The 20,975-nt window shown below is 44.5% G+C and overlaps 1 protein-coding gene across 2 annotated transcripts in view; it reads right to left on the bottom strand.

Moving 5' to 3' along the window:
• The window catches only part of TRRAP (transformation/transcription domain associated protein), a 737,638-nt gene that overhangs the window by 201,842 nt on the left and 514,821 nt on the right, over positions 1-20,975 (bottom strand). For both annotated transcript variants that reach the window (XM_086940544.1, XM_086940545.1), the window contains one exon: positions 16,232-16,445. In XM_086940544.1, the coding sequence (XP_086796670.1) occupies positions 16,232-16,445 (214 nt within the window). The remainder of the gene's footprint in view (positions 1-16,231; positions 16,446-20,975) is intronic.

Here is a 20,975-nt window from a genome sequence, read left to right as displayed (position 1 = left end):
TTTTTTGCCACCAGATCTTTAAGGGCCTTAAAGATGGTTTTAGATGGATTCGAGTTATTGCGGAATTCAAGAGCATAGAACGCCGCACGAGCTCTGCAGACAGGGCGGTGGTAAGATTTGATGGTGGCCAGATACAGGGCTTTTTTTACTGGTATCATATGTTTTCCGCCATTCTCTGTCAGCGCGTCTACAAGTACTTTTAAGAGCACGCAGGGATCCATCATACCAAGGACTGGGGTCCCTTGATCCGCAGTTGCTCAGAGTCACCGGAATGAGGGAATCAAGGGCCCGAGTGACCCATTCACAGAAGAGGTCATAGCCCATTTCCACAGTATCTAACGGGCCCAACAGATCCTCAGACAAAAGGCGGTAAAAATCCTCGAGCTTTAGTTTATTCCAGTGTCGTCTCGGGACAACTCGGACCGTGGGTAGATCTTAGCGCCGCCTTTGACACCGTCTCGCACAGGATATATAAGTCCAGCAACATCAGGGAGGCCAATGTCTAGCATATCCTTACAGTGTTCCATGATTTTTAGTAAGGATGTTTCCGTGCAACAGTTGGCTCTAAAGCCCGAATGCCTAGGGTGGAGAAGATTATGATTTTTCAGGTAGCTAGAAATATTAGTGTTAACATGCTTCTCTAAGATTTTAGAGAATGCTGGGAGAAGTGAGATCGGCCTGTAATTGGTTTGAACTTTAGGGTCAGCCACAGGGTTTTTCTTTAGTAGATGGAGGATTTGGGCAGTATTCCATTTTGTGGGCATTGTGTCAATTGCCATGGATTCGTTTAGAACTATATTAATTACAGAGTTGATGGCCAAAGCTACTTCTGCCAGGAGCCTGGGAGGGCACGGATCCGCAGGAGAACCTGACTTAGGTTATTTAATGGCTCTCAAACATTCCTCCAACTAAATGGGCTAGCTAAGTGGATAGCGTGAGCATCCTTTGGGAATTCCCGACTACATGTGGATCTGCCAATACGATGCTGCTTTCAGCTAGCTAGCTAATTGCTGTTAGGCGAATCAGCTTGGATTGTTGCTATTTCCTTGTGGAAATACTCTGCCAGCTGATTACACCATCGCCTGGTGCGTGTAGCTTATTGGTTATAGCCTCTGATTTCAGTAATGATTTTTAAAATGTATTTGGATTTTTTTCTCGATTGATCAATCTTTCTTGTAAAAAATGTTTTTCACTATTCAAACCTGGTGATAGTAATCATTTAGAGCGCGTCTATAGGTAGCTTTATCTGACTCCATATAATTTTTTTGTCACTTTCTGTCAAAACATTTACATTGCTTTTTTGCCGGACCACAGATTTTCATTGTTTGGCTCAAGGGGATATTCTGGTGATGATGGGAGCAAATTATTAATGCGTATCCAGTCCTCAATGCACTCTGCATCGAATTTAGGACCTCCGGACAAAGCTGGGGGGATTGGTTTGGGGCATCGCTTCAAGAGCACTGAGTAGATCTGCCAGTGTGAGTTTGGGAAAGACTCTGGATGTAGATTTGATAACACATGGACAAGGCTGGTTATTCCCGAGTGTCTGCCATCTGAACGTGATCAAGTAGTGATCCGTCCATGACATTGGAAGTGAGTCAGATGTTACTGTTATTATAGCGGAGAACGTTTTATTCAGCGAATGGCCTGCCACATGTGTGGGTTTAAACACTTGTTGCATGCACTCTAACGGGGACATCGTATCTAGGATGGAAAAAGTCTTGGGTCCCGCTGGGGGGCCTTAATGTAAGGGCTCCTGTCACCGATTGCTGTGAAAATGGCACACAACAGAATCCTAGACTTTCCGCCCCCTCAATATTATCTATCTGAATTGATGTACACTCATATTTACTCTTATAAATAATGGCTACCCCACCCTTTCTCCCCTTAACACAATCTTTCCTGAGAATTTTGTAGCCCATGGGGATGGCAGTAGTTTTTGTTTGGTTTGAGAACTCACGGAGCCAAGTTTCTGTAAAAACATAAGATCTGGCTTTCCGTCCTCAAGTAGCTCAGCAACATGTACATTGTGTTTCTGAAGTGAGTGGATGTTCAGAAGAATCGCCGAAAACGTATCAGTTCTTAAAGCCCCTCTTGACGTGTTAGTAATAGACTTACTTGTGTCTCGGGCTTCCGTGGTCCAGGTGCAGCAAGTGAAGACAAAATAATTTCTAAAGAAGGAGAGCGGACAGTGTAGCTTACAGGGTTGGTTAGGGGCAAGGCTGTGCATATAGGAGCTTGTATGAGTAATGTGAGGAATGTCTTCTGCCCAAAAACTAGCAGAGCGGTTGGCGCTGGTCGCTTACGGGTGCAGATAGGCTTGCCTTAGGCGCGCCGGCTGTGCAAGACTGCCCAGCATTACTCCTTAAATAGCTGAGTCCAGGGGCTAGAGTGCGCACTGCTTAAAATGGCGCATCTTGATGTCCTGGAAGATCAAAAACACCCGCTAAGCAGCAAACGTTTCTCAAAATGTTTTTAGCTGCTCCCACCTCCCTAGAACCGCCAAATTCAATTTTGTAGATATTTATGTGCAAATTATTAGCAAAAGTGCCACATGTTCAAGTTTTTTATAGTTTAAAAAAAACAGGTTAAAACATGACCTACCGACCTGCCAAGGAGCTGCATCACAACTGCCAGGAGTTATATGATCCCTGGTTCCCAAACATGAGGACAGCCTGTCAAGGACCCACGCCTTTGCTAAGGACAAAAACAAATATCAACCCCTTGCATACCAGTATGCCTTACTTTCATCTCAAAAAGGAACAGGAAACAGTTAACCATCACCGCTGGGACCTGGTTCCACCCTAATAACTCCACCATTTGAATTATCTTTGTTGTCCTTATGTTTCTGAATATACTAGGTCCTAGTTGCAAAGTTATTTCCCAGGCTGCTTGTGATCCTCTCTTTGTTCACAGCACTGGAAGAAATGAACTATGACCAGCAGTTTTGCAGATATCTCAGAAGAAGAAGGCACTATCTAGTCCTAGTCAAACCAAGACTACCTGCTGGACGCTTAACTTGCCTTCAGATTTCAGTCATTTCAAGTTTGCAATGGTGTCCTGGACCAGAGAGTGGGTCAGTTGACCTCACCAGCGGGTGCACTTAAGACTGGCACAGGACCATAAACTAAAAAGCACCTTAAGGCCAACTCAACTAGTACTGGTCTCTATTTTATCTGGTCGTAGTTTTATGAGGACTGTCACCAGGGTCCTTAACTTGTCTTCAGAGTCTAGTAATCTTGACTTTGCTCATTGTGTCTCTCACTAGACACCAGGTCACCAGAACATCAACACAGGGAGTTCCAGATGCTTTATTGCGAGAGGTTTTTGTTTTTTTGGGGTACATATTGGGGGGGGATTTATAAGGGTGATCTATTTTATTTCAATCTTGGTAGCAGAAACTCGATGTGTTCCTGGGACTAGAGTTACTGCATATACACTACTTACAGGCACATTTAGGACACTGCAGGAGTTTCTCTTTCTAACGTTCTAGCACTGCAATGCTTATGATGATCCCTGAGTGGACAGGAAGGAGGCTCCCGACCATAGGAGCTGTGCTAAAAAAGTTATCTTTGCTAATGCTTTGTCTAGTGAATTTTCTATCTACCCTGCTGTTCTTTCCTCGCCTTAGAATACTCCCCAGGCACCATCTGAATCCTGAAATCCTTTTCATAGCAGTGCTGATACGTGCCAATAGGTAGTGTTGTGCCGTTCTTTGAGAACTCCACATCAGAAATGATGGATCAGAGCCGCATAAGCACCATCCCTGCGTTATGGTGTCAGGTCTGCTCTTTTGCCTTGCTGTGAGATAAGACCCAGAGCATGAACAACAGTTGGTAACAACGTGCTTAACACTGACAGAACTGTAAGGTGTGAGGGAAATGAGATAGATAAGACTATCCATCAGATAGAGTGTTACCGAAGTGAAGTACCTTATTTCCCCGATGGGTACTTCTAACCATGTTCTATCTCAGTACAGATACCAAAGCAGTTCCTTCCAAGGGGAAGGTCCATGGAGCGGACTCTGTCCAAAAACATCTTGCAGAACTGAACAGGTGAAATTCTTTTCCCACTGGACCTGTCTGTGAAAAGATGCACCACATGAACGTATGCATAGATGCCTACGTTGCACCCTGGCAGATGTTGAGAACAGGCACTGTGCTTACCAGTGCAGTGGTAGCAGCCTTAGTTCTGGCATAATGGGCTCCCAGACCTTTAAGAGGCTGTTTCTTTACCAATGCATTGCAGATCGTAACGCAAAAGACTTTCCACCTCAACAAGGTCCTCTTCTGCAAAATCTTCCCTTTCTTTTCTGTCGAGAATCCTAAAAAAAGCTGATCATCCACTTGATGGTCCTTGAAACAATCAATGTAAAAGCTTAAAGTGCATTTGGGGTCCAGCCGATGTAGCCTCTTCTCTTTCAGAGAGGAAAGCAAGCAAAGAACACTTGCAGTGGTGGATTACTCAATGCGAAATGGAGTCAAAACTTTAGGTCCAAATGCCGCCCGAATGCTCAAGCTGGTGGAGGGTGGTTGCACTGAAAGTGCCAGGTGTTTACTCATGCAACAAGTTGACAAAATCTCAATAAGGAAGACTATCTTTGAGGTTGGGAGATGCAATGACCAGCTATGTGTCGGCTCGAAAGGCGCACACATGAGAAACAACAATACCTAGTTAAGATCCCACTGTTATGTCACTAGCGGTATAGGAAGAAACATGTAAGTCAAAACATCCTCTAATCTTGCCCACTCAAGGTTTGACTGTGCAAAAGATATATATATAGAAAATGACATCCGACAGCTTTGCTTGAAAGGGGCCAGTCTTGTAAATGCTACAACAGGTCACAAATTGTTTCTAGCACTCGGCATACATGGTTTCATGGAAATCAACCTGGAGGATAGGATGACATATACTACTACAGGCGGCACACCAAACACAGTCATTGGCCACCTCTCAATCTGCGCACTGCATTTGTAGGTGTAGATAGTGCTGATTCAGGTGGAGGGGATGTCCTGTTGCGGAGACAGGAGGTTCTCATGAAGCAGCAGCCTGCTTGGGGAATGCAAGTTCATGCCCATAAGGATGGGGTGACACACTCTTCTGGCCCAATCCAGAGTGATAGAATGACGTCAGCCCAGTCGTTGCTGATCTTTTTCAGAACACAAAGCAGGAGTGGGTAGGCATATGCGAGTTCCATGTTCCATTCTAGCCAGAAGGCATCTTCTAACAAGTTACTGAGGTAACTCCAATGCACAAAACTTTCAAAACTGTACATTCTGACAGTGGTAAAAAGATCTAGCAAGGGTTTTTCCCACTGCCAGAAGCGCCATTCGCCACCTTGGTATGCAGACACGTTCATATGCCAGATGCTGCTTAGTTCATCCTATCTCAGTCAGGTGGCTTGCGATCAGGAAAATACCCTGACACTCCAACCAACTGCAGAGGGGCAGAGCTTCCCAAAACCGGACCAATAACCCCAGTCTATCCTGCTTGTTGCAGCACCAAATGGAGGTGTTGTTGTCCTTGGGAACCTGCACCAACCTCCTCTCGATGAAAGGCAGGAGGCCTTGAGTGTCAGACGAATGGGTCAGCAACTCCAAAAGAGGCAGCCATCAGATGCACACCAGCCTCTCTTCATCGCCACTTCTGCAGATGATCCCCAGAGCCCTGTAGGGATCAGTCTTTCACCACCATCAGCTCCGATAGGAGACCAGAGTGCAGTCATCACTGCATATTTCAATCTGTCTCCTCTGAAAACTGGACAGAATCAGTCAGATTGCTTTGATATTAACTTCACTGGAGCTTAAAAGTCCACGGCAGAGCCTGCATGTGCACCCTGGCATAGCTTATAAGGAGGATAAAGGAGGCTAACAGGCCACGAAGGCTAAGACACCACGAAGGCTCGGAGCTGCTCTCATCAGGCTCCAGGATAGAACGCAAAACTTCGGGACCATAGAGTCAATGTCCACCGCTCACTAAGCCAAAGGGAAAGCCCATAACTCCACTGAGTCAAGGATTGCTCTGATTAATGCAAACCTCTGTAAACGAGTCTGGTGGGTTGCTGATACGGAGCCCAAAAGTATGCAATGAACGTTACCATCGTCCCGAGGTAGTCCTCAACTGACTGTGGAGAGGCCAGCTTCAATAGCCAGTCATTGGGGTATAGGACTACTAGTATATGCAACCTCTGAAGATGGGCAGCGACCACAGTGATTACTTTCTAGAATATGAGGGGCGCCGAGGATACCGAAAAGGAGCACACAAAACTGAAAATGTTCCTGGCCTACTTTGGAATACAGAAGGTCGTCCAGTGTCGACAGAATCTTGGTCAGCATGAGCATTTTTAAAGTGTCCTTCTGCAGCAAGGTATTCAGAGGGCAAAGGTCAGTATAGGACTGAGGCCTCAGTTTCTGTTCAATACGAGTTACTTGCCTTCGGTAACTATGTATCTGGTAGAAACGTTGTCTAGCCGCAGATTCCTTAACTTAGAATATCCCCAGGCGGACTGGATCCAGATTTTTTTTGCAGCAAAAGTTGGTGGCTCCGTGTTGTGCTGCAGAAAAGTTTCTCCGAAGAAAACTGACGTCAGCGCGCCGGGATGGACTTATATGACCTCGCTGACGTCACGTCCGTGGACGACGTCAGGGCGTGTCGTATGGCGCCGTCCCTCGGCGCGCAGAGGTGCTGCTGAAAACAAATTCCGGATCCTGTCTGACACCTGGGGATATTCTAATTTCAGGAATCTGCGGCTAGATGTCTATCATATAGCAAGAGTAACACCCCCCCTCCTCTATTAGAATTGGTAATTCTCTCATTGGCACCCTTGGAGAGCAACTACACACCTCCTGTACAAGAATTGACAGGTGACGGGTCTGAAAATTGGTCTTGTGTGGGTTGAACAGGGGGCAGGGCATACAGACAAGGCAGAGCATAGACATACTAAATGATCTGTAAGACCCTTCCGTCACACATGATGGATTGCAATACTTGGAAGAAATCTTAAATTGCACCCCCACAATGGCTGAGCATGAGAGACTAAGAACAAGCAAAAATGTTTCAATGATCGGTAGAGCAGGGGAAGAAGAGAACTGATGTCCCTGCTAGCCTGTATGCCGTCTGCCAGACTCATGTCCTCGAAAAGAATGGGTGTCAAATGCATCACTGGCTGGGGAGACTTTTTTATTTATTTGCCAACTCTCTGGAAGAGCCTCAAATCTTTCTGAATATGAGCAGAAACTATGTGGCAGGGGTCTACATACCGAAGGAGCGTGCTGTAGCTATGTTATATTTAATGTGCTCGATTGCAGAGTCCATCTTTTCACCAAAAAGGTGGTACCCAGCAAAAAGCAGATCCATGAGGGAGGTCTGTACATCGCTGGAGATTCCTGTGGAACGCATAGTCAAATGGCAACACTAGAGCTGGCTGCTCTCCCCAAACAGTTCCTAGTGAACTGCGAGGATAACACATTTGGCTGAGCTCTGACCATCATGAATTATCAAAGCCCTAAGGTCTTCTGGGATCGCTGGCAAGATCTCACAGGCCATGTCCCCAGGGGTATGGGTGTAGCAGCCCAACAAATAAACAGCACTTTTCCGGCACAGTCCCAGACAAAACATGTTCTTGCCAAAACCATCAATACTCCTGGATTCCCTGTGTGCAGGAGTGGTTACAAATGAGCACCCTTCCTTAAAGCTGCCTGAATGAGTGAGTCATCCATGCATGGGCAGAAGCTGACACTCCACAGTCACAGAAGGGCCATCACTAAGACCAAGATCTTGGCAAAGGCCCAAGGGCAACGTTCAGATCAAACAGCAGTGTCCTATACTGATATTGCTGATCTTCCAACATGAACCGGAGGATACTCCCTGTGCTCCTTTAGAACATGTACATTAAAGTAGGCTTCCTTAGGGTCTGATGAACAGAAACAGTCATTACACTCCACAGCTGCTAGTCAGTCTCTTGAAATTCTGTAGGGAAGCATAACCATATGATTCTAACAGGATGGGGCTTAATCAATTTATCGATACAAGAAATCATCCTTGGGTATCAACTGGGGCAGAGGCAACCTGGTAGATGGAGGCTGTGGAAGCTATAAACACATTTTCATCACTAAGGAGGCCATTGGTTGTCTAGGCTAAATGGTGGTAGTTGAGGGAAAGCCACCAACCTCACAGTCTCCCTACTTACCAACAATGGAGAGAAAGGGACTTCTTTAGATTGTTGGGAATGTAGGTGGCTTGTAGAGTGGATATCTTTAAGATTTACTGGACATGTCTGCCCAACGAAAAAAGGGCAACGCCAGGGGCCTTAGCATGAAAAGACTTCCCAGCTTTAAAAGAGTATATGGCCTTTGCCGGCTAGAGGAGAACAACAGGTCTGGCTGACTAGATGAGATTTACCGACTTGGTTGTAACCGTGCACACATTGTACTGTTCCAGAAGGGATTGAACAAGTTTTTTCTGTTGAAGAGGAGGTGTGAAACTTTTTTTCTAGGCCTTCGGCATTAGTTTGATGGTCTTGAGCCAAGACTGCTTATGCACAGCCAAGCTTGAGTTAGAACTTGTAGTGGCTATGCAGATTTACAGAATTATTATTATCCATTTGCATTAAGGATGTGTGCTCAGAGAAAGGCTTCCTCCTAATCACTTTAACCTGCTGGAGAAACTGAGTTGTATGGCCAAGCGGAGATTGATAAAGGGAGCTGTGTCAGAGATCAAGGCATAGATGATTAACATACTTACCTTCAGTAACACGTTATCGGGTAGAGAACATCTAGCTACAGATTCCTACCTTCAAATATTTCCCAGGCATCAGACTGGATCTGGACAATCTTCAGCAGTACCTCTGCTGGTGGCGTCAATAGACTCTGCATCAGTATCATTGTACGTTTCAATCGTGCTGCCTATATAGGTGCCACCCCAGCGCGCGGACATCAGTTTCTTTTCAGGACATTTCTGCGCCAGAAGCATGGAGCCATGTTGGAATACCCTTGGACCAGTGTGCGCGACATGAAGGACATACAGGGACTTTCTAGCTAGAAGAAATCTTTTACAGAAGCAAGGAGGATTAGAAAGGAACCTGTGTCTAGATAGAGTTTCTTGCAGATAATGCGTTACTTAAGGTAAGAAACTGACAGACTTCTAGCCACAGATTCTTTACCTTAGAATAGATACAAATGCAATATGTCCCAGGTGGAGAGTCTGCAAACAGGTTTAGGCCAGTAGTCCTAAAGGACTGAATAGGCAAAGCACCATTCACGCATGACATCACTGTCAAGGCAGTAGTGTTTAGTAAACGTGTGCAGAGAAGCTCACGTAGAAAGCCCGAATGATTTCCAGGACAAGGACTCTGTGAGCTAATGCAGTTGTTTAAGCATTTTCTATAGTGAAATGAGCCCACAAGTCCTCAAGCGACTGCTTTTTGGCTGTTAAGCAGATTTTATTGCAGAGCACAAACCATCTGGAGATGGTCCACTTCTGCACGGCATTCCCTTTCATTGCATCGACGAACTCAATGAAGGTTTGATCGTCCACCTGATGTTCTTTGGTGCAACCAATGTAGAACGACAAAGCTCTTTCTGGGTCCAGGCAAAGGAACCTCTCTTCCTCTTTGGAAGGGTGGAGTGAAGTGAAGAGAGTTGGCAGTGTGATATTTTGGCCGACTTGGGAAGGTGTTTCGTCGACCTACCGTGTACCATATACCTGTGTAATTTTCTATACATAATTATGTAATGGTACCCATGAGTAATTCTCTGCTAACAATTTGGAAACTTACAGAGACTGCTGAATTTGCCTTATAAGCCCTTTTGTGTATGTTTTTGTCTTTGTATTGTCGTGGGTTGGTACAGGCTTGTGCCCCACGCACGTGAATTGTTGAAGGTGTTATTGTGTTTTGTAAATCTATATTTAAATATAAATTTTGAGGACCTCTGCCCGGCTGGGCACGTCTTCACTAATATAGAACTGACTGAGTCTATATTCATTCTTATTTTAATCCTCTCCCTGCAAGGGACCACTGTTGTGTACATATAACTAAGCTCCCCGAGGTCCCTCGCCGATACTTATTGGGGTCCCCTTGTTGTTTAAAATAGATGGCAGGAAGGAGGCACAGGTGTGGAGCACTAGCTTGTCAGGGAAGAAGTTGGCATATGGAGGGTACACAAAGTGCCTGAAGTTCATTTACCCTACAGACCGATGTGATGGCTGTTAATAAGACTGTTTCGATGGCCAAGAGATGCAGTGAACAACTATGCATAAGCTCGAACGGCGAACACATCACTAAACGTTAAAACCAAATTGAGGTCCCGCTGGGGCATAAGAAGGGTTTTGGAGGAAACCTGCTGAAGTACTTTTAGGAAACAAGTCACAATTGGAGACTTGGACATTGAGGGCTGATGCAGCAACAGTAAGAAATGCGATATGGGCGAAAGATACCCTTTAACTGTGCCCAAAGCAAAAACTTGCAGGCTAGAGATATCTCTGACATGGACCCAGAGAGAGAATTAACATGTTTGTTGGTGCATCAAGCCACAAACTTGTCCCAATGGCAGTCATATATGGTCTTACTTGACAGATGCCTGGCTGTCAGAATGACTTCACAAAACTTCTGAAGGGAAGTCAAGCACTGTGGGTTGCCACCACTCAATCTCCATGGACGATGGTGGAGTGTGCGCACTTTCGGGTGCAGGACCCTGCCCTGTTACTGCAACAGGAGATCCTCCTGAAGAGGCAGCCTGATTAAAGATCCAATGCTCATGTTCAGGAGTTTTGGATACCATATTTTCTGTGCCCAATCCGGAGTCACAAGAATGACTTGGGCCAAGTATTCTTGAGAACTCAGGGCAGGAGTGGTATTGGCGGGCAGGCGCACAGCAGGCTTGAATTCTACTAGAGATGATATGCGTTTGAGTGAGAAACGTAATGGAAACTCCTGCACTAAGAAGTGCTCACATTGCCTGTTCTTGGCGGTGGTAAATAGATCTAACCAAGGTTTTACCCATTTGCGGATGAGACCTTACACCCACTCTGGAAGGAGATACCCGTTGTGACCAGTAAGACATTAAAGTGTGAGTTTGTCTTTCCAAGCATTAAGAGAGCCTGCCAGGTGTTGTACGACCAGGAAAATGTCCTGATGTTTCAGCCATGTTCAGAGGCATAGGACCTGGCACAGAGTCCATGACAGAACCCCACCCTGTTTGTTGCAATACCACATGGCAGCGATGTTCTCTGTGAGAACATGAACTAGACTTTCCTTGATAATGCCAAGCAAGTTGCTCTAAACTCCATGATGTGAAGCTGACCCCTGGAGACCAGCATCCTCTGATCTCCACCTCTCCTAGATGGCCTACCCAAACCAGGAGTGATGCACTAGTGCTCTTGGTGGGGAAGGGGATCTGCCACTGACCCCAATTGTGGTTCGTGAGCCACTACTGCAGATTTTTTGCAGTTTCCTCCGAATTCCGTACCAGGTCCGAAAGATTTCGCTGATGCGGCGCCCAATGGGATTTCAGGCCCAGTTGCAGAGACTGCACATTTCAGTGGGAATGTGTTATCGGCAGGATGCACAAGGCACAAAGTCCTCAGAGTCAGTCTCACTGAAATCCAAGACAGAGGTTGAAACATCAGAACTATATCCTGAATATTCCCAAGGATAAACCCAAAACTGCACAGTGTCCAGAATGGCTCAGAAGAAAGTGGTCGTCTGAGAGGGAGTTAAATGTGACTTAGACCCTTTGATAGAGAACCCCAAAGAATGTAGGAGGTTCACCATAGGTAGTCTGCAGGTAGGTGACAACTGCTTGGGGCAAGCCCATCTTCAGCAGCCAGTCATCGACGTAGGGGAGGACTGGGACCGCTGACCTCCACGGATGGGCTGCTACCACGGCCATCACCTTCGTGAACACTCAAGGGGTGCTGGTAAGACCAAAGAGAAGCACAGCAAACTGAGTGTGCTTGTGGCCCATCATGAACCGCAGAAAACATCTGTGGGCTGGCAGGACAGATACATGAAAATAGGCAACCTGAAAGTCCAACGCGACAATTCAATCTCTAGGGCAAACAGTGAGCCAACTTGAGCATTTTGAATTTCTCCTTTTTAGGAAGCAGTTGACAGGGCTCAGTTATAGTAAAGGGAGGAGGGCTCCGTCTTTTTTCAGAGCCCAAAAGTAGCAGGGATAGCAACCATTACCTATTTTTGATGTGGATACCCTCTCGATGGCTCCTTAGGCAAAAAGAGCCTGCACTTCCGGACGTAGCAGAAAAATGTGGTCCTCAGTCAGCCGTCAGAGGATGGTGGAATGAACGGCGGGTCTTTCTATGAATACAAGATTGTAACCCCATTGAACAAACTAAGGCACCCATTTGTCCAAGGTGATAGACTGTCATTGCGCAGGGGGTGCTTAATACTGCTGCAGAGCGGTTGCCAGTGATAATGACAGAGTATTTTAAAGGTACTTGGAGGCTGTGGCTGCCAGGTGGGTGGCAAACTGGGCAGATATCTAGCTTTGGGTCCCACAAGGCCTGTGGGAACCACAGCCAGAAAAGGATGGGAGTCTCTACTGGCTGTGGTGGCTCAGTGGTTCAGGTGTGGGGCACTGGAGAGTCCTAGCAATCATGCTGTCCTTAAAGCACTCAAGATACCAAATCTGCTCATCGCCAAAAAGGCGTGTGCCAGCAAAGGGCTGGTCCATGAGGGATGCTTGGATATCCCGTAAAAAAAAGGTAGATCTCAACAAGGCATGGCAACAGAGTGCCACTGACTGCAATCGATCTTTCGAGCAAGTCAGTTGTGTCCAGTCTAAGTAAACTTTGCTGGATCCCTTCCCCTCAGAAATATTCTGAGACAAGATCGCTCAATCCTCCCCTTAGTTAATGGGCAACACTTGTGCAACCAATCTCAAACTCTGTGGGAATGTTGGTCCCCTTACCAAAGGTGTCCAGCCTCTTGGATTCCCGGTTGTGTGGAAGGGAATGCATCAGGATTGACTCTCCCTGTGGAAGCCTGTACAACCAGACTCTCCGAGGTAGGGTGCTGGGTGAGGAAAGCAGAGTCTCCAGGAGTGGGCTGGGGAGATGTTAGTCAATCATTCTGTGCACAGGAGTCCCTGTGCAGGGATTGGTCCATCGCCCGAACAAGACATCAATGAGGGCTTCATTAAGGGTGAGAAGAGGTTCTGTGGAGGCAACTGTCAGTTTAACCAAGTCCGACAAAACATTAATCTTGACTGCCATCGGGGGCACCTTAAGGTCCAAGACCCTAGCCGCCTCCTTACCACTATGGCAAACAAAACCACTTACTCTGTAGCTACACTAGGAAGAGAGGCCAGTGTCTGGAGAGGTGTCTAGACCACTGGCAATCACATCCACCAGTTCCTCATATGAGTTATCCTCAGGCTCGGATATTTGTCTGGATAACCACACAGATTATCAGATCTACACCGATCATATTCTGCACTGGGCCTATCAAGTGAAAATAGTCACTGTCTCAGACTGAGGGTTGTGCTCCTGCTGGAGATGACTTTGGGTGACGCTGATAAAGCTCTGTAAAGAGTCGAGCAGAACAATGGGGTTTGTGATATATGATAAACGCCGCCCCAGGGGCGGGGTCCCCTCATTGCACAGCGTGATATCCAATAAATGGAGTGATCCAAACTTGATCAAAGATAAAAAAACAAGTTGATCTGTTCTCAAGAATTAGATTTATTTAATCGCAATTAATTCTTCTTCATGGATGTTCTGGTCACATATTCTCAATAAAAGAGATCTTAAGGTGAAGCGAATGGTTGTACCCAATACATTTCAGGCTGATATGAACCCTTCATCAGGGGATTATTAAACACCTAAACAAATGAAGCAGAAAAAGCATGGGTCACTGTGCGACTGTGGTGGTAGATTTTGCATTAGTTGTGCACATGTATTGATGGTGCTCATGCAATCAACATGAGGAATTGCCAAAAAACTCGGGGCTGTGAGTGTAAGTTAACCATTGTGGTTGGTAAATGGAACCAGGGTGAAAAGAGCCGGCTGTCAGCGCGCGTGAACTTATGTATTAGCAAACCGCAGTGTAATCGGTGAATTAATAAAGTGATCAGTTCGAAATGAAAGCTTGCATGTGACTAGGTTGAATCATGCTGAAGTAAGTAAGTGTAGAAACTGGTGGGCCCGCAGTGTGGTCGCGTATGATGAAGTAACAGAGTAACAATAGTCGCGGAATAAACAGTTGTGTGATTCTATACCGAAACGGTGGTTATATGCGGCGGAATTACGCACAAGATTAGTGAATGGCAGGACGCAGTAAAACAGGCAGTGCTGTGTTTCTTACTGGTGTTAGTAGGTTGAAATAGTCATGAAAATGTCCATACAGAGCGGATCGCCCGGTGGTGATGTGAAAGGGATTTAAATGCTGGGCTATTTTGCAGGACGTGTTCTGGTGGGCCAAAGGGTGTGCATGGATAAAACGTGATCCGAAAAGACGTGAAATAATAAAACAAGGACGGACTCTTATAGGAAGAAGTGAACAAACTGAAGAAAACGGGTCTGCCATTTCGCAATGGATGTTCGTGCGTGTGGAGGGAACTGGAGTGAAACTCGAATGAAGTGGCAACTAGGGTAATGTGGGTGCTGTTTGCGGAGGTGAATGCAGGCGTTGCCGCAAAATGACATAGCTGTAAAAAAATATATTTGATTGACGCTGTGTAATTCAGTTAATAGAAAGAAAACTGTGATGGATAAGACCCAATGGTGTGCTTGGATGAAACGTGATCCGACAAGACGTGAAAAAAATATAGGACGGACTCGTACAGGAAGAAGTGAACACACTGAGGAAAACATGTCTTCCATTTCGGCATGGTTGTTCATGTGTGTGGAGGGAACGAGAATGAAATTCGAACAAAGTGGCAACTGGGGAAATGTGGGTGCTGTTTGCGTAGGTGAATACAGGGGTTATCACAAAATGACAAAGCTGCAGAGGTGGTGCAAAAAAAAGTGGTCCCGACATAACATCCAGGACAGATCTGATACAGTGTGGCATTGCAACCCCTATCAGCGTGCAAGGGAATTCCTATAAAAGTTCTTCAGATCTAGTCTCGCGCCGGAGGGAATTCACAAGGTGAGGAATCTGTGGGAAGAAGTCTCTACCAGGATGGTAACTTTCACAGATTCAGGTTTTCAAAATGGCCGGGAAATTCACAGAATTAATGACACACCTTGCACTCATGCAGCCAATCTAACTCCTTTTGAGAGGGTTAACCGGCAGCCAAAAAGTCAGGCTCCTCCATCAGAGGCCATATAGACTATCTTTCAAATCAGTAAATGATCTGAAATTAAAAAGGTATGGAGGACAAGGGAGGAAACTTTGTCTATGAAAGATTGTAGGAGAATACTTGCAGGTGCATAATTATGGCTTCTGCAGTAATGTTTCTTTCCAAATTTGCATGTTTGCATGTCAGAGATTGGACAATATGCTAATCTGAATCGAATGCAGCAGTGCCTTTTTGAAGTTTGGATGTTTCTCCATATTGCTGTCTTGATACCAGTGTAGAGCCGTACTTGAAATAATGCTTTTTTGGCCTCTTCGGTTCTGGGAAAATGAGTGGCCATTACTCCTTCTACTGCCTGCTTGTCACCATGTAACAGTATTTATTGAACTTCATTGTGCATCTGGCAATGCTAAATGTCTCATTGTTTGTCCAATACTTCCTTCTTGCAAACGGTCTTTCTATTTTAAGAGCACAGATAAGTTAGGACTTTTATTAACATTTTGAGATGTAAGAGGCTTCTCACTGTACTTATCTTGCCCTCATGAAAAATGGAATGATCGAGAGATGAGTTTTGCTAAATTGATGAATAAACACAGTATATCTATAAAATCAAAGACCATATTTTACACCATGAACTCGAGAATTCAAATTTTATATAGAGCTTGGAGATGCAGGTTTGGCATTTTGCATCACTGCAAATACTCAATGGTTCCTTATTAACCTCTGAAGGAGTTAAGGCTGGATCAACCAAGTTTCACATAGATTTCGACAACAAGAATTTAATTCCACATACGCATTCAAAACTAACTCTTTACTCTTTTGAAGGCCATAATACAATTTTACAAAAACAGCTGACTCAAACAGTTATTAGGAATTGTCAACATTATGGTGTACCCATATAATTCTCTTGAAGATCATGGTGTTATGGTCAACAAAATATTTTGCTAATATTGTGTATTTTGTGCCATTTTTACCTCAATGCATTGCTTGATCCAAAAGTGATTCCCCATTGCTTCCCAATTTTGGGAACACGTGATATAAAGTAGACGGTCATAAACACGGCGCTTCATAGAGTTGTCAAACACCTCGAAAAACTTGGCTCTAATAAGAGGCTGTGCACAGCGCAATCCTGAAAGGAAGGCTGGCTCCAACTTAGCAGTCAGCTCACTGCCAGAGAGGTTCTCATCCCTGTACAAAATTGAACAGAAAGGAAAATTACAATTTACAGATATTTCCTAATTGGTATGTTCAACTCTGTAAAATAAAAAACACAGAATGTTCTTATGACAAAACAAATACTGGGAAATAAGTATGTTGGTTTGGCAATATGAGATACTACATTCAATACTGCAACTAAAATCAATAAACCTTTGAATGTGTTATTTGCCATGTGGCATTAATCAAAGAATAAATAAAGTGGATGAACTAATGTGAACAGATCTTACAAAAGGCCAATTCTTACCCGAATTTAAAAAAAACATTGTAGTGCTCACACTAACCATCCCCAATCATGTCACAGCTAGCACCCCAGCTGAGGACTGACTCTGCAATGTAACATCCCTTATTCAAAGTGCCCCAGGATGACAACTCAAACACTCCCATGGCCGAACCCAAATGAGATCATTCCATAAAATGGGATTCCTACTTCTTTTCTCAAATGACTCCTTCCAGTACCTCTAGGCATCTCTCCATCATTGAGCGTCTTTGCTATATTCCTAAATGTAATCAGCATTCAATGACTCAATATGACAACAACACTAGACTTATACAGGCCACCAATTCAACTCCATCTGCTGAGGAAATTAAAACCACACATGGAACTCAGGACAGCAATGCAAGATTTGGTACATTCTTGCAGAGGCAAAGCACCTCTTGCTGGCCACATGTCAAGGGTGCTAAGGAATCACATCACATTACCCCCATCCTAACAAATAAGTGAACTGGCTCACCACAGATGCAAGAACTAGACTGCATAAGTCGTTCAGCTCTCCACCAATAAACTAAAGGACACAGTGCAAAAAACAGGAGGCAAACGAACTAGGAGGTAGAAGCAAAACCCGCCTACTACTAGAAATCTAAAAGCACTAAACCAGACTTTTGATTGTCTATAACCCCGAGGGTGTAATCCTATCCTGGATCACATAAGTGTGAACTTAAAACCTTACAATTGTCTGAAAAGAAAGTATACTTTCTTCCGAATATACCTTGTCAAGCTAACTGACTATTATTTTTGCCTGCCTCTTTGATCTGATGTCATTTTGTTATATTTAACTATAAAGCACCATTCCTTGAGGCTTAGTTCACCTTATGTGAATATCATAAATAAATACCCCCTAGAATATTGGCTTGGTTAATGACTGCATTTAAAAGCATATGTTTTCAATATGTCAAAATCCCAGGCAAGCTGAAACACTTCATCATGACACCCCTCCTTAAAAGAAAACTTTTTACCCACCACACAACAAAACTACTCTCCCATCACAGACTGCATCTTGTCCAAAATCCAGGAGTAAACTGTCTCTACACAAACTGATGTAGAAATCAAGCAAAATGCTAGATGCCAACCACTCATGAGGTCATTCCAAGCACACAACTGAAACAGACACACTAAATGTATTGGAAAATATCCTTGGCAGACGGAAAAGACTCTTTAAGTACGTCAATCTTCCTTAACTTTACTGTTGTCTTCAATCAGAGCATTTGCAACACCATCCTCAATTGGCGTGCATCACTAATTACTCAATAAAATGTTCCAGGTCCTTCATAAGAATGCACAACCTAGATGTCAAAGTCAATGAATTACGGCGTTTCACAAAGGTAACCCCACCATTTCCTCTTAAATATAAATGGTAAAATACCCATGGACTGGTTGATAGCCAACAGTCTATTTCACTTCAATGAAGACAACATGTGCAACTATCTTCGAGTCATAGGAGAACAAAATCAATTCAGTAATATAGAAAATTGCTTCAAAGCAATTTAATGAACGGATCTAAACATTCAAACTCAATGTCCCGAAGACAGAAATCAGAGTCATGGACTATCAAGTTTGCTAAAAAAAGGACTTCATCTGCTCTCTCCACCGACGTTCTGTGGCGAAAAAGTTCCTATCAACCCTAAAGTCAGAATCCTTGTGGTCATCGGGAAACCTGACATCAGTCTAAACTCCCAAGTAAACATAGTGCTTGTATTCTCCTTTAATCAAATAACATGTCTTAGAAATAAGCTCTACTTCTTCTCTAAATGAAACTGACCAACTGATGTTTGCAGCACTTGTAACTTATAGCCTCAACTACAGCAGCAGACGGTAAACTGGTCTGCGCACCTACCAAATCAAAAGACTCCAGCAAAATCAAAACGTTGTAGTTGAACTTGTGGTCAGCCTGAGACAAACTCCTAACCCATTGTTAAAGAAACTAACACTTGATTTCTGTCACATCCACATTCAAAATGCATATCTTGGTGCCTACATTGTCCCACACCCACCTATATGCAGTAAACAATCCAACCCGAGACCTCTATTCTTTCAGGCATAACATCTTAATTATCACACAAACCAATAGCAAGGTGAAGGAGGGGCGTATCTTAGAAGCTGCACCTCACCTGAAGAGCTTTCTTCTGTCTAAAGGAACATCTCCCAACTTCCAGTCAGGCAGAAAAAAACTCTCAGAATCCAGCTTTATGTCTTACTAGAATTTTCCCTGCCAGCTTATGACCCCTAAACAAACATATCATTCCTCCTACACCTATCTCCCTCCTCTAGAAGCAGTAAAAAGTTGTGTGAATAAGAAATTCCATAATAATGTATTTTATGTAGAGTTATGGGAATTTAATTCATGAAAAATGTAATATTCTGCAGGCAGAAAAAACAATCTATATATCACACATTATATATAAACTCTAAAATGGGAGGGGGGGCCGTAACATCCCTGGGGGCAGGGCCTAAAAGAAGAAAGGAAGAGGGCAATGCTGCACCCCCTCCTGGAGCCCTACATGGCCCTGGGGACTGCCATCGCTCCAGCAATGTGCCAGGGTGTCCACTCCCAGGACGCTGCAGTTTACTATGAATTGGCTGGAGCACCACCAAACTCAGCTCTGCTTTCAGTAAGCAAGAGCAGAAAATGCAGAGTAGAGAAACAGACATTTTGCTTTGAGATCCAGGGAGCTACATGCCAGCAGCCTACTGGGTTTCAAAGTAATGCCAGCTCCTGTAGGAGGTGGGGAGCTGGCATGGGACCCTTCAGACTCCCCCCACGGTACCCATCGGTGAAAATGTGGGTGCCCTGGGTGTCAAGGAAACCCAATTACAGGCCAGCACCCGGGTGATATGGTCCCTGGGTCCGAAAATGACCAGGGAGGAGGTGCATGTGCCCCCCCTCCCGTTAAAAAATAAAAAAAGGAAATAATAAAATAAAGGGATAGACCCAGTAGTTAAAAAAAAAAAAGGAGTACAGAGAAAGGGAAAAAAACTGAAAACAAGACAACAATATACAAAATAAATGGAAAGCCCACAATTGGAGTTTGGCTTTTGACAGTGGTGACTTTCTCCAATAGACCACTTTAAGAGCCATCTGTTTCCTTCTCTTGGTTATCATGTTTACATCGAGCCTATGGCAGTGTGCATGTGCTGCATAGGAAATCGACCTCTTAGAATCACTTCAGCTTCAGGAGAAGCTCGTGCATGTGGTGCTCACACGCCATTGGCCTTTGCATCTGGCTTCAGCATGCAATTGGGTCCCAGCTTTTCCTGAAATGTTCACAACCAGAGTGTTTTGCTCTTGGGAGCCAGCAGCGACGCACTGGGGCCATCTGGTTTGGTCAGGTTTCGATGGCAGCTGCATCAGCTGCATTCCTTACAGCGCGTGCGCACCACTCCCGGTCTTGTGTGCTTAATTAATTAATTCGCCCAGTGTCTGGATGCGCCGGCCTGCCAAGGCTTGTCCCATTACACGTGCCCCTTGTTTGGTAGTATTTCGATTTCACTTGGTAATTACCGGGTGTGACATATTCCACTCATAATTCCGAGCCCTGCAGGGCTTTGTGTAGAGACTTGTAGCCTGGAAGCTAAAACTAGCATTGGCACAGCCAATAGGTCTCGCCTTTGGGACCTTATAAGTCTTTAGCCGTGCAACAGTTGATATTGTTGCACCAAGGACATTGTACTGCATAACTAAATACTTATAAGGCCCCAAAGGCAAGGACCTATTGCCTCTGCCAATGCTTGTTAATCTAGACTTGCCTTATTCTTCTACAGCCATCAAAGTATTTGAGATTATACATATACATCAATAAGAATTCTCTTAATTTTCCTGTTGAACATGTGAAATTTCACAGGTACAAAGTCCTTGTTGTGGCTCTTTTCCTGAAGAAGGTGCCCCATGTTTTCGGGTTTGTTTAATTATCAGTTATTTAACTTTATTTCAGGTTGCCAAAGAGGGATTATTTACATTGGATCTCCTGTAAGTCCTACACAGTGGGATTCCTGAGAGCTGGTCGGAGGCCCAGCCCCTTTTCTTCACCACTCTCAAAACTCAATTTCTAAACACCAAAGAAAATCGTACAGGGATGCTATAGTTAGGAAATAGCATTTAAAAAGCCTTTGAAATTCACTGAAAAAAAACAACGGTTACAGGGACGATATAGTTAGGCTCAGGTTTCACTCGTACAGTACCTGTAAAATCCAGCAGCTATAGTTATTGAGCTAACTATAATTCACGC

This window comes from Lissotriton vulgaris, chromosome 10, assembly GCF_964263255.1.
Source record: "Lissotriton vulgaris chromosome 10, aLisVul1.2, whole genome shotgun sequence".
NCBI classification, from domain to species: Eukaryota; Metazoa; Chordata; class Amphibia; order Caudata; family Salamandridae; genus Lissotriton; species Lissotriton vulgaris.
Note: the sequence above shows the minus strand (reverse complement) of the source record. Positions and strands in the feature narration are given on the sequence as shown.